This window comes from Suncus etruscus, chromosome 6, assembly GCF_024139225.1.
Source record: "Suncus etruscus isolate mSunEtr1 chromosome 6, mSunEtr1.pri.cur, whole genome shotgun sequence".
In the NCBI taxonomy this organism is placed as follows: domain Eukaryota; kingdom Metazoa; phylum Chordata; class Mammalia; order Eulipotyphla; family Soricidae; genus Suncus; species Suncus etruscus.
In genome coordinates, this window is record NC_064853.1 from 31,834,162 (window position 1) to 31,847,927 (window position 13,766).

At 54.1% G+C, this 13,766-nt stretch overlaps 1 protein-coding gene across 3 annotated transcripts in view; it reads right to left on the reverse strand.

The window, feature by feature from the left end:
* Nucleotides 1-1,844: 1,844 nt before the first annotated feature.
* The window catches only part of MAST2 (microtubule associated serine/threonine kinase 2), a 163,713-nt gene continuing 151,791 nt past the window's right edge, over nucleotides 1,845-13,766 (reverse strand). For all 3 annotated transcript variants that reach the window (XM_049774613.1, XM_049774612.1, XM_049774614.1), the window contains 17 exons: nucleotides 13,593-13,654; nucleotides 12,955-13,040; nucleotides 12,616-12,824; nucleotides 11,778-11,916; nucleotides 8,619-8,751; nucleotides 7,615-7,780; nucleotides 7,112-7,213; nucleotides 6,900-7,022; nucleotides 6,681-6,790; nucleotides 6,296-6,456; nucleotides 5,928-6,175; nucleotides 5,630-5,827; nucleotides 4,404-4,630; nucleotides 4,121-4,243; nucleotides 3,791-3,927; nucleotides 3,508-3,701; nucleotides 1,845-3,299 (listed from right to left, as the gene is read on the reverse strand). In XM_049774613.1, the coding sequence (XP_049630570.1) occupies nucleotides 1,900-3,299; nucleotides 3,508-3,701; nucleotides 3,791-3,927; nucleotides 4,121-4,243; nucleotides 4,404-4,630; nucleotides 5,630-5,827; nucleotides 5,928-6,175; nucleotides 6,296-6,456; nucleotides 6,681-6,790; nucleotides 6,900-7,022; nucleotides 7,112-7,213; nucleotides 7,615-7,780; nucleotides 8,619-8,751; nucleotides 11,778-11,916; nucleotides 12,616-12,824; nucleotides 12,955-13,040; nucleotides 13,593-13,654 (3,818 nt within the window). In that variant the 3' untranslated portion in view covers nucleotides 1,845-1,899. The remainder of the gene's footprint in view (nucleotides 3,300-3,507; nucleotides 3,702-3,790; nucleotides 3,928-4,120; nucleotides 4,244-4,403; nucleotides 4,631-5,629; nucleotides 5,828-5,927; nucleotides 6,176-6,295; nucleotides 6,457-6,680; nucleotides 6,791-6,899; nucleotides 7,023-7,111; nucleotides 7,214-7,614; nucleotides 7,781-8,618; nucleotides 8,752-11,777; nucleotides 11,917-12,615; nucleotides 12,825-12,954; nucleotides 13,041-13,592; nucleotides 13,655-13,766) is intronic.

Consider the following 13,766-nt stretch of genomic DNA (forward strand, 5'->3'; position numbering starts at 1 on the left):
ATGAGCTGGCTTCTTCCAAGTTCATTTATTCCATCAGTTATTCTGCATTGGCTTCCTGCCCTCAGTTAATCCCAGTGTCACGGATCTTTGTCCTTCTGCATATGTTCTCAGTATAAAACTAATCTACTGAGGTTATAATGACTTGCTGATAATGCCAAATTGCTGTTAGCTTGTACATCTCACTGCTGCCTATGATCAGTCCTCCACCAGCCATTACATACTCATTTCGTCATTATACTGCATCGTTTTGGCTCTGACTTTCCTAAAACAAATTTAAGGGGCAGGGGTGATAGCACAGTGGATAGTGCCTTGCATGCAGCTGATCTGGATTCGATCCCCGGTATATCCCAGGAGTGATCCCTGAGCACTGCTGGGTGTGGCCCCCAAAACCAATCCAAACAAAAGCATACTTTTTTTTTTCAAAAACAATTTTTTTTTTTTGGTTTTTGGGCCACACCCAGTAACGCTCAGGGATTACTCCTGGCTATGCGCTCAGAAGTTGCTCCTGGCTTGGGGGACCATATGGGACACCGGGGGATCGAACCACGGTCCGTCCAAGGCTAGTGCAGGCAAGGCAGGCACCTTACCTTTAGCGCCACCGCCCGGCCCCTCAAAAACAAATTTGAGGGGCCGGAGAGATAGCATGGAGGTAAGGCGTTTGCTTTGCATGTAGAAGGATGGTAGTTCAAATCTCGGCATCCCATATGGTCCCCCAAGCCTGCCCAGAGCGATTTTTTTTTTTTTTTTTGGTTTTTGGGCCACACTCGGTGATGCTCAGGGGTTACTCCTGGCTGTCTGCTCAGAAATAGCTCCTGGCAGACACGGGGGACCATATGGGACACCGGGATTCGAACCAACCACCTTTGGTCCTGGATCGGCTGCTTGCAAGGCAAACGCCGCTGTGCTATCTCTCCGGGCCCCCAGAGCGATTTCTGAGTGTAGAGCCAGGAGTAACCCCTGAGCGCTGCCAGATGTGACCAAAAAACCCATAAAATTTGATGCCACTTGCCCCCCCTCCAGAAATTTCTCATGCCCCTTGGCCTAATCAGTGCTACTCAGGGGCTCGCGCTGGCTCTGTGCAGGTGCCTGAAGCATAGACTGTACCTACCTCCCCCAACTTCTACCCCAACTCTTCCAGTTCCTTACTCCCATGACTGCTTTAAGCTGTGCCTGCCTCATGCCCTTCACCAATATATAGGCTTCAACAGAGGTTGACAAACTGTGGTTATTGGTGGTATGGATTCTCTTGGGAACTCATTTCCAGTATTCCAAGAGTCCAGTACTGGCTGGTGAGAGCCAACTTTTAGCAAATAACTGAAGGGAGAAGTGCAAACAGGCTGGCACGATGGGCATGGAACGCCCTCTGGTGGCCACTGGCACAAGCATGGTTTTTTCCAGGTTTCCTTCAACTGGAGGCATTCATTGAATATATGTGACATCCGATGTCATGTACAGCCTGTGGCTGTCCTAGCCTTTGTCCCTACCTTACAGGAACCCTGCTCCTGTAGTACCATCTATGGTCGCATAGATGCCCCTCCCCCTAAGCAATGTCCATGCCTGTCCCTGGAGTTTAGTGAGCCCCGGGGGTGGGAGGGTGTTCACTGGGTACAAACATCAGAAACACTTGGCTTTGTGCTCAGGGACCGGGGTTGGCAATGCACGAGGCAAGTGCTTTGCCTGTCCTTAGTTAGGTCTGAACTGTGATGTAAATCTTTGGAAGGCTACACTGGATTAGGAACCTTTCCCTCATGGAAATTGTCTCTGTTCACTTCGAGTTTCACTCAGTAGCAGCTTGAGTCATATTTGTGCTGTTTAAAAGAAAAGAAGCAATGATCAGAAACAGATGTTTCCAAGAGCATGTATTACACAGGTCTGAATGCAAGAAATGAAAAACACCACCTATGTTTGCTTTAAAAGCTCATCAGGTGCCAATGCCAAGTCTTGATACTTTTGAGGCCCCCTTTGGTCTCGGTCCCTCCGGAACAGGCTGGGCCCAGGCTCCTGGCTGCTGCAGGGAGTGTCCTGCCTCCTGTCGCCTGAAGCATCAGGCACATTGGTAATGCCCAGGCCAGGCCCCCTTTTCTCTGTTGGTGCACGCTCAGGCTCCCACAGCCTGACCTGGCCAGGGACCTCACACGGAAGGGCACTGGGTGGCCAAGTGCCTTTTTCCTGTTGGGGCGCCAGGTCCTCAGCGTGGGCTGGAGTTGTGGGTTTTGAGTTCTGTGCAGTGAGCAGCCCACCTTTCACTGGGGCCGCTCCACTGCCCAGCACCCTGTCTGTACCCCCAAGAAGGCATTTCCAGGGCCATGGAGCTGGCTCCCCAGAGGGGGTGGCGAGTCCTGGAGAGTGGGGACAAAGTGCTGAGAGTGCTTGGGCGTGGGGGTGCTGAGAGGGGATGGGGTCTGCAGGTCCAGCCCTACTCAGGTTGGTGGCTGATGACAAGGAACCAGCAGCTACCTCCAAGTTTTGTGGGCTCCCAAGCGTCGAGGAGACACAAGGACATTCCACTTGAGGAGATCCCTGTGGGTCCTCCGCCAACGGGTCCCTGGCCAACAAGCCTTCCTCTTCCTCACCCTCTCCTGCCCTGAGGGGCAGACCAGGGCCCACTTCCAGCACAGGCCCCGAGTAAGACTCCGGGGGCCCCTTGCTGTGCTCTGGTCCATCGTCTGCATCGTCCTCCGAGGAATCCACCTCCCGGATGGCTTCCTGCTTCTGCAGGGATTCACGCCTTTCGGCTCGGTCCTGCCGAAGGGTGCCCAGGGCACGAGAGGGGGCAGATTGCAGTGCCCCCTTCCCGGAAAGCGGGCTCCTGGTCCCAATGACCTCCAGAGAGCTGCCTTCACGCGAGGGCAGCTCCTTCCTCAGCTCCGGGTGTGGCAGGTCGAGGCTCTGCTTTCGAGAGGGTCCGAGCTTGTCAGAAGTAGCCAGGGCCACTGCCCGCTTCTCGGCCGACTGCACCCTCTTCAACAGTGGGGAACGTGGAGACTCGGCACTTTGGGGTCTTGAGAGCTGCCTCCCAAGGGGAGGCGACAGGTGAAGCTTGGTCGGTAAGGCCTGTGCTCCATGGCCCGACAGGGGTGATGGAGAGCGCTGGGGTGAAGCGGCTGGCGGTGGAGATGGCGTATGGGCAAGTGGAGACAGAGGGATGCTGCCGGCCGATTTACGCCTCGGGGAGCGGTACTGGCGCTGGAGCTTGGGGGCTAGACCGTGCAGGGAGCTTGGGCGCGTGTGCCCGGAGCCAGCTGGGGAGCTGGGGACGCTGGAGCTGGGGGAGCTGCTCTGCGATGAATTCCCTCCTACTGGGCAGACAGACACAGAGACAGAGGAAGGACAAGGTGAGCTGTGAGGATTGAGCCAGGGGCAAGGCAGGGTTTTGCCCCGGGATACCCCAGGATCTAGTCCCCCCAACAGGGTGCCAAGTTCCCCTATAGAAATGGGGTTGCCCCGCACCCTGTCACTTGCTGTCTTAAGGTGGGCCCAGGGAGATAGATGCCTGGCCGCTCCTACCTGAGTGCATGGTGTCCGGAGTCAGCCGGTAGCCCTGAGTCGGGGAGCGGGGGGAAAGGCTGTGGCTGTGTGTGGGGGAGCCCGACCCACTCTCCCCTGATGACAGGGAGCGGCTGAGAGAGGAGAGGCTGCGGCTGGTGTGGAGCAGGGATGCCTGCTTGGTGATCTTCCGAAACAGGGAGCTACGTTTCCTGCTGCGGAACACAAGGGACAGGGTGGGTCCAGTGGGCATGGAGGGCAGAGCCCGGCCAGGGACTTGCCTCTCCTGGGCTGAGGGACTCACCTCTCCTGCCCCTCCTTGCCACGGCTCTTCTTGCTCCTTCTGGCCATCTTGGCCTTGTAGCTGCCTTTCCGAGCAGGCCCCACTTTAATGGAAGTGTTTTCCAGGGGAGTGGTGGAAATAGACACCTTGTTTCCACTCTGGGGACAGAGCAGGAGGCCCAGGCTCAGGCAGAGACATAGTCCCATCCACCCACTCTCCCAGTTGCTGCCCCTCCCCACAGATGCACATCCCCTTCTGACTCAGGATGGTGCCCCAGAGACCTGAGTCTTGTTCCCTGGGCTATGACAGCACAGAAGGATCCCAGATTGCTGCACCCTGTCCCACACTGACCTTCAGGATAAGCTCTACCACCTCAGTGTGCACCAACCCGTGCACCGGCTCCCCATTGACATGCGTGATGAGGTCCCCCTGATGAAGGCCGGCCTCACTTGCTGGACCCCCATCCTCCACGTGCTGAGCCGGGGAGAAGGAAACAGTGTTCAGTCTGCAGCCACGCCTGCAGTATGGGCTCTGGATCCCCTCCTGTCCTCCCACCCTGTGTCCCCCAGCAGAGTGGCAAGGACAGGCAGGCCCAGGACGGGGAAGGCCGTGGGGGTGATGCCGGGAGACATACCCACACCATGTGGTGCACAGTGTAGATGTCCGAGTCCCCCATGTAGACACGAATGGCACGCAGGGTGAAGCCGTACTTCTTGCCTGCTCGGTGGATGACAATGGGGGGCTTTGCGCTGCTGAGGACTCGCAGGAAATCCCTGCTCGGAGATGAGTCTCTGGACGAGGGGTTGGAGGACTGGGAATGCGGGGACATGGGGCTGGCGAGCGGAGAGCAGCTGTGGTGTTCTGGGGAAGAAGCCAGGTCTTGGGTTAGGGCCTAGGACACCACCTGCCCTCTTCTAGGCTGCTGACCACAGGACATCTCAGTCCCAGAGATTGAGACCAGGACCTGTCTTTCCTACAGCCCTTGAGTAAGTCCCTCAGGCTACTCCTCATCATCCATTCATCTTTGGTTTTCAGCCTTAGTGTTTTGGGTCACATCTGGTGATGCTCAGGGGCTATTCCTGGCTTTGCTGGGAGGGCCAGCCAATGGGGGGGGGGGACCTTATGTAGTACTAGGGAGGACACTAAGGTCAGTCTTGGCCACATGCAAGGCCTTAACCCCATCATCTCATTTTGATGAGGAACTTGAGGCTCAGAGAAGTTTGGAACTTCTTCAAAGTCAAAAGCCATAATGGGGGAGGGGGCCCAGAGAGATAGCATGGAGGTAAGGTGTTTGCCTTGCATATAGAAGGATGGTGGTTCGAATCCCAGCATCCCATATGGTCCCCCGAGCCTGCCAGGAACGATTTCTGAGTGTAGAGCCAGGAGTACCCCCTGAGCGCTGCTGGGTATGACCCAAAAAAACAAAACAAAAAAAGCCATAATGGTTGGGGCTGGAACAATTGTACAGGAGGTAGGACACTTGCCTTGCATGCAACCTAGGTTTAATCCTTAGCATCCCATATGGTCCCCCAAACACCGCCAGGAGTAATTCCTTTTTTTCTTTTAATTGAACATAGTAATAAATCCATTTTAACGGCCAGTAGTAGTTCTTGATGCAGTGCCAGGTAAGTCCTGAGCATCACCGCCCCCTAAAAAAGCCATTTAACCATAAATCCCAGACTTGAATATGAATATAAGCTCTCTTCTCTGCACACGCATCCCAAGCCCGGACACCTTTACTCTGCTCCCAGAGTAAAGGGGCAGTAGTGATGCTCCTCATCTCACACCTCTGCTGTGTGAGCCCTGTGGGACCCCTGACCCAGGCCCTGCATGCATCTCCTGTAAGCTCCCCAGCCTCACCTGCAGGAATGAGGAGGGACAGGGCGGTGGCTGAGGCTGACTTGATGACTTTGTTGAGGGGGCGCGCAGTGCGCTTTTCTATTGAGTCCCCGGAGAGCAGCCGGTGGCGGGCCCTGCGCACGGCCAGGTCACTGATGGCCTTGGCTGTGGCTCCCTCAGTCAGCTGTGGGCTTCCACGGCCTCCTCGGGTCTCCATGGCTGTGGGCCCAAGTGAGCAATGAGACCAGCTCGGCACCTCTCCTCTGCCCCCACCTATCCGTGTCCCCACACTCTGGCCACCGCAAACCCTGAGACCTACCTGGACTAGAGCCACTGCCAAGAGGCTCCTCCTCCAGCTTCAGCCGCCCAGATGGGCCTTCTCCAGAGGGTGTCAGAAGCCCCACAGCCTCCTGCTGCTGCCTCCTGGAGGTGCCACCAGCATCCTCCGGGCCTTCTGAGAAGCGTGGGACGTCCAGGAGGCCAGAGCAGCGGCGTCGCACAGTGAGCGGTGGGCTTGAGTCACTCTCAGTATGGGATGACTCAGACACCGACAGGCGCTTCCGCAGTCTGAGGATACAGGCCCAGATGAGCCTCAGCAGCTCTGAACACCCCAGACCACCGCTGTCCCCCACCTTAACCCAGTGCCTCTGAGCTGAGTGGCCACCAGGGGTGAATTTAGGCACTCACATTTCAGGGGAGCCGATCACCCAGCCACGGTCCCGGCCCTTCAGTCCCCCCAGGCTAGCGGTACGGTCCTCCTTCTCCTTTTCTTCACTCAGGCTGCGCTTAGTTGGGGGAGGCGTCCGGCGCTCCTCCAGCAGGGAGAGTCGCTCCATGCTACTATATACCTTTGGGCGCAGAGGTTGTGTGGGCAAGATCCTTAGTACACAAAACCCAGGAACCAGCCAGCCCCTACTCTGCCCCATGTACCAGCAGAGTCTAAAGGGAGGGAGGCAGAGCCTGGTCTGACCTGCCCGTCCCCCAACAAATTCCCAGTCGCCCTGGAGATAGCTCTCCTCTGTCCTACTGCGGCCCCTGCGCCCCCAACCTTCTCGTCCCTGGCCTGTCACACCTTGCTGAACCTGGGAGAGCAGGACGAGAACTGCCGGATCTCTAGGCAGCCATCTTCACTGGCCTCCTCCTCGTCCTCTGAATCCAGGTGGTGGTATCGTTCTGAGCGGGCTAGGTCAGACAGCAAAGTCTCCTAAAGAACCCGAGGGGTGCCCAGATGGGGGAGCCAAGCCCACCTGCAGGAAAGGTCCCTGTCCTCCGGGACCCCCAGGGGCCTTACTATCAAAGTAGCTGGTGTCATCCTCTGACTCGAGCTGGGGGATAAACTCTGCCTTCTGCCGCAGTAGTCCTGTCCAGTCCAGGCCCGTGAAGAATGGGTGCTGCTTCACCTCGTGGGCACCACCTGTGAGCCAGGCAGGTGGTGGGTGAGAGCCACTTACTGCTCCCATTTACCACTGCCCACTGGAGTCTCCCCCACGGGCCACTCCCTACCTGTTCCCAGTCTCTCCAGAGGGTTCTGGTGGAGAAGCTTGGAGGTGAGGTCCTGGGCGTCTGGAGGCAGCGCATCATCCCCCTCAGGCCACACAATCTCGTCTGAGGCATCATGGGAAATGAAAGGACAAGGAGCGGGTTACAGATGGGACTCACAGTTGTGGGCAGAACAGGGAGATGGTGAGGAGGGATGAGGAGAGGATGTGGGCAGGAAGCCTGATGGGACCCCCGGGCCCTCCTGCCCCAGGCTGCTTTACTCTGGGAGCAAGTTGCTCTTCTGTCCCAGACGTGCTCTTTGGTTCAGGAGAGGTAAAACAGTGGCTCACCCCACCTTTAACTCTAGACACATATGGACAAGCCACTCATACACACAGCAAGTACAGCTACATGAATGGGATGTGTGGACACACATGTCTAAGAGACAAAAGCTGCATACATGGCTGGTGAATTCAGAACTCGAACACCCTGACATGGGCAGAGGCAGACTCTCCCCGGGTACCTACCACTGATAACTTGCCCAAAGAGCTCCTCTGGCGTGTCTCCAAAGAAGGGGACGCAGCCCACCAGGAATTCGTACAGGATGATGCCCATGGCCCACCAGTCCACTGGCTTCCCGTAGCCCTGACGCAGGATCACCTCGGGCGCAATGTACTCCGGGGTCCCACAGACCTGGGCAGAGAAGCCAGGTTGGCTCAGCACCCTGCGGGGGCTCCCTGACATGAAGGCCAGAGGGCTGGAAGTTCCCTCTCTAGAGTGGAAATTCACATTAGTCAACAAGGGAACACAGGAAACCAAGTACCAGAGTTGGGACCACTGGAGGGGTGAATTCACTCATTTCTTACCAAAGTAGAACATCTCATTCTAACCTGAGACCTCAACATGTCCTGGCCCCACCCCAGCCTCTGCTCCCCCTTCCAATCCTATGATGGCTGCAGGGACTGAACAGTCACAGCTGTGAGGCTCTTGGGGCATGTCCAGGATGTGCTCAGAGGCTGGGCCACAGCCCCATGGAAAAGCAGGGAGTGTTCTAGAACAAGAGCAGCAAAGTCTCACCCTGGACAGGGCTTACAAAGTTCTGGACAAATCTCAGTTTAGGATTAAACTCTGGGGAAGACAACAGTAAAAAAAAGCAACTTTCTCCAAACCTAGGGAAGAAAATAATCTTGGATTTTATGTTATGGTCCCCACTATCTTTTTCTGAACATGTTATCCTAAGGTGGACATTGGGGCCAGAGCATTGGGGCACAGTAGGTGGAGAGGGCATTTGTCTTGCACATAGCCAACCTGGGTTTAATCCCCAGCATCTCATATGGTCCGGAGCCTGCCAGGAGCAATTTTTGAGAGTAGAGCCACAAGTAACCCCTGAGGGCCACCAGGTGTATTCAAAAAACAAACGAACATAAAAACTCAAAAGGTGGGCATGAGTTCCCAGTCTCATGGTGGCAAGTGGTCCCTTACTCTGAGGCCTAGCACCCACCTTACCACCTGCCCTGGCTGACCACCCTACCTGCTTGTCCAGAAACTCCCTGGCATCCTTCTCGATGTGGCCTTCATACAAGTTTGTCGTCAGACTCATGAGGCCAATTTTAGAAAGGCCAAAGTCAGTGAGTTTGATATGTCCCATGGATGTAATCAGGAGGCTGAGAAGAGAAAAATGAAAGGATGGAGCTATTTACTGGGGTTCTGGAAGGCAGATTTTAGCAGGTGCCATATTTCCCCACCAGGGTGCTGTGGGCTTCCTGAGCAGACAAGCAGCTGTGAGGGAATAAATAGCGCTGGCTTGGTGAGCCCCACATTCTGCACAAGCACGAACCTGCCTTTCACCCGATCCCCAACTCGGTTCTATTTATTACCCTAAGAGTATGGGGGGCAGTGAAGAACCAGCTGAGAAACAGCCTTTCATCTGGAACATGAAGCCCCCTCCAAAAGGCACTGGCTCCCACTACCCCCCGCCCCAAGAGCTGACTTGGGGAGCGGAAAGGTCCTTAAGCCAGTGTCACTGTCCAGATTCTCAGAAGCACACATTATCCCAGAGTTCTTGCTGCTTCTTCACACTGCCTGAGCCATTTATGTCTGTGCCAAAGGCATCAGCTGGTCCCTTTTAGCAAGTCCCCACATCAGGAGATCTGGCCCTAATTTCTGTCCATGCCTACTGACTGTCCACACAGTCACAGGGCCAGACCCCTGACCTGTGAGGAATGTTTGATCACCAGTGAAACAACCTGGCTTCTTGGGAGCAGAGCTTCTCTGCCTGTCCTCACAGTAGCCCTTCTGACCTTTTTTACTTCTTGTGACCCCCTCCCTGTCGCACACGTTGGCTTCCTAGTCTCATGCAGTGCTTTTTCATTTTTCAACTGTTTTCAAAGTTTTCAACTGTGGCCCTGTTGGAGTATCTAGAGTTCAAGGTAGAGAAACTCTTACACAGTACATAAAAACCAAGGTAGGTTTTTATTTTCTATTCTGTCTATAAAGGAGGAACATGTGGGTCAGAGAAGCTGAATGAACAAATTGGTGCTTGTTAAGTTAAAAAGTGATGGTGGCGGGAGCAAGGCACAGAGGAAGGGCTGACGCCTCATAGGTCCTAGCCAAGAATGCTTTCCTGCACCAGGTCTGAGAAAACGGTATTGGGTTCTGACGTTTTCAGCATTCTACCTATAGTCAGATTGTGCACAGGAAAAAATTATTTGAGTCGGTTTCCAGATGTGTGCTTTGAAGATGAGATTCCACTGGATGAAACCATCAGCTTCCCAAAAATTGTCTGGATTCCCATTTTGTCATTTTCAGTTAATGAGGAAGCACTGTCAACTGGTTGATCTAAGGACTTGTCTGGTCTTTAAAGGTACATTTCAATGCCAGGTCTCTGTTCTCTATTTCCTCCTATCTTTCTGTAAACTGAATGGTTGAAGAGGAAAAAAAAAAACAACTTAATTGTTTATTACATTGTTCCCAAAATTAACAAAGCTATTTTGGAGTTTTTTTTTAAATAAAAAAAGTGGAAGATAGCACAGCGGTAGGGTGTTTGCCTTGTAAACAACTGAACCGAGACAGACCCAGGTTCGATTCCCGGCATTCCATATGGTCCCCTGAGCCTGCCAGGAGCGATTTCTTTCTCTCTCGCGCGCGCGCGTGTGTGCGTGTGCGTGTGCGTGTGCGTGTGTGTGTGTGTGTGTGTGTGTGTGTGTGTGTGTGTGTGTGTGTAGGAATTGGGGGGTCACATCTTGCAGTGCTCAGGGGTTATTCCTGGCTCTACACTCAGGAATCACTCCTGGCAGGCTCGGGGAATCATATGGGATGCCAGGAATCAAACCTGGGTCTGTTTGGGTTAGCTGTATGCAAGGTAAACGTCATGGCGCTGTGCTATCGCTCCAGTCCCTCCAGGAGCAATCGATTCTTGAGTGCAGAGCTAGGAGTAACCAGAGTACTACGGGATGTGGCCCAGAAACCAAAAAAAAAGAAAAAAAAAAAAAGTAGTGGTGGGATTTAAGAGATTAGAGGGATGAGGTGAAGGCCTGGCATGCACAGACTCCCGAATGGCCCCTGGAATGTCCCTGGGCATGAGTACTGAGCCCTCCAGTGGTTGTTGCAGGGTTAAACACTGCTTACGGGCCCATCTTCCATCTGAACTGATAGATCTGAACTGAGTCTGTGAGACTTACTCCTCACCTCAGAGGGTCACACTGTACCCCAGACTAGAAGTTGCTAACTCTTCTCTTTCTATTCACCCACCCACCCACCTACCTCATGGCTCCCCACTCCTCCTCACTTCCCCACCCTGACTACTGGGTTTATCTGCAGCTTCTTCCCCACCCTTTCTTGATAATCCCACTTTCTCCTTAGAATTAAATCCCACAATAAAGCTGTTTTACTTCAAAATTAGGTAAGGCCCAATTTTAACACAGGCATCTCAGAACTGCTCTCAGACCAGACAGCGACAGATCAGCTGTGCTGGCCTTGAGAGGGCTTCCCCCCACAACCCTGCATGTCTGTAAACAATGTTGATCTGTAGCTACAGTGGTTTATGTAGGTGTTCCTGTCACCCACTTCACTTCTTCTGTGCAGGGACTGCATTGAGATTCCATAACAGTGTCCTGAGTAAGAACAGACATCAAGAAACTCTGGGGGGGGAGGGTGCTGAGGGATAGCACAGCGGTAGGGCATTTGCCTTGCATGCAGCTGAAAGATGGTTCAAATCCCAGCATCCCATATAGTCCCCCGAGCCGGAGAGATAACATGAAGGTAAGGCATTTGTCTTTCATGCAGAAGGTCATCGGTTCAAATCCCGGCACCCCATATGGTCCCCCGAGCGTGCCAGGAGCAATTTCTGAGCACAGGGCCAGGATTAACTCCTGAGCGCCAAAAACCAAAAACCAAAAACCAAAAAAAAATCTTGGGCCACTTGCTTAGAGCCTACCAGATGTGCCAATTGATCCTCCTGTGTGGTTTTTTGAGCAGAACAACTCATTGACCTGCACATCTCCAAAGCCAGATATTGCTGCTGCCAGACCTTCTTGGCAATGACCTTGGCACAGGGGCCACACCACGGGGACACCCTGAGCACTGTTTATCCACAGCCATCCTGGGATCAATTCAGACAAACCCAATCTACCTTCTTTACCTAGGGACTCCTGAGAGAGACCCAGGACCAGAGGGACAGACCAAGACGTACTTGTCAGGCTTTAAGTCGCGGTGCACGATGCCATAGTTGTGTAAGTACTCGAGCGCCAGCACAGTCTCCGCAAAGTACAGGCGCACCATGTCGACAGGCAGGGCCCCGATGTTCTTCAGCAGAGTAGCACAGTCTCCTCCTGCAACAAGTCCAGGCCCCATTAAAGCAGGATCCAGCCCCACTCAAGCTGGTCTCTGAAGCAAGTGGGCAGTGGAGAGGCCTGATGGGGAGGACTGTGGGGAATCAGGAGGGAAGGTGACTACGCTGAGGTTGTTAGGGCTGTTGTTAGGCTAGGGAGCAGCGGCCCTTTCAGCTGTAAGCGGGAGTAGGGGGTAGGTTATGTCCAGTTGGGAACCCTCTATCTTGGAAACTTTCCTTCCTATTGGCTATTTCTAGCTTCTGTGTAAAGTCACGCTGTTGCTCCCAGACTGCAACCACCTAGTTACAGGCAACTGACTGTTCAGCTTCAACCAAGGAAGAAAAATGACCACTGTGGCCAAGACCCTTCTCACAGCTGCACCCCAGGGTACTCCTCTCTAGAGCAATTTGTGTGCTCCTTAGGAGCATCCCTTTCACAAGCTGTCAACTAGGTCATGTTTTTGTCTCCAGTGCCTGAGGAGTTGCTGCAGTCTCGATCAAGTGTCGTGGGCTTTGGTGGCTTTGCTTCCTGCTCTGGCCCTGCCTGGGGCATGCACCAGTGTGTACGCTGGATCTGTAGCCGCCAGCCCAAGTTGGACCTTGAGAAGGGCCAGGAGCCCTGGATCCCAAGGACAAACAGTTTCCATGAGCCTGAGCCAGATTCGGATGCCAGAGATTCGGGGCCCTCCCCAGCCAGTACCTTCCACATACTCCATCACCATGCACAGGTGGCGCTTGGTCTCAAAGGAGCAGAACATGCTGACCACAAAGGGGTTCTCAGCAAAGGTGAGGATGTCGCGTTCCACAAATGCCTGCTGGATCTGGTTGCGCAGGATCAGGTTCTGCTTGTTGATCTTCTTCATGGCAAAACGCTGCCGGGTGGACCTATGTCGCACCAGGAACACGGCCCTAGGGAACACCATACACTGTGTCACCGCCTTGCACAGTGCCAAGTGGCCAGGGTGCTCCTCTCCTGCCTCACAAACATGCAACACTGAGCGACAGGGGTGTGGCAAAGGGAAGGCCCACCACTTCCTACCCGTAGGCACCATTGCTGATGAGCTTAATGGTTTCGAAGTCCTCTTCTGAAGGTGTCTTTGTGGAGGACAGAGAGGAGCCCCGGCCCTGCAGAAAGCAGAGCCAGACACTTAAGGGAATTCTTTTTTTTTTTTTTTTTTTTTGGTTTTTGGGCCACACCCGGCGATGCTCAGGGTTTACTCCTGGCTGTCTGCTCAGAAATAGCTCCTGGCAGGCACGGGGGACCACATGATTCGAACCAACCACCTTTGGTCCTGGATCGGCTGCTTGCAAGGCAAAGGCCGCTGTGCTATCTCTCCAGGCCCTTAAGGGAATTCTTAGTCAAAGCTCTGGCCCACCTGAAAGGCACCTCTGATAGGGCTTGTGCCTACCACCTCTAGACCCCTCTCTCCTCTGAGAGAACTGGCAGCCCTCAGCTTCAGGGCTCAGAAGTCAATGTCAGGTGGGGACCAAGGTCTTTTTCTGTTTTCTTTTTTATTTGTTTTGGGGCCATACCTGGTGGTGGTCAGGATTGCTCCTGGTGGGTCATGGATGCCAGGGATTCAACCCAGGTTGGCCATGTACAAGTTAAATGCTTTACCCGCTACACTATGACTCATTTAAAAGGCAAATGACACAGGCCCCGTTGTCCAGTCTTACCTCAATAGAGTCATCTGTCTCTGGAGTGTCAGGACTATCATAACTGCTCAAATGGGCCATTTCTGGAATCAAAGTAAGGACACAACAGTGGGGGCCAGGCAGAGACTCCAGAGTCCAACCCCCATAACAAGCACATATAAGGCAAGCCTGAGTGCTTGCTGCCTCTGTCTGGGA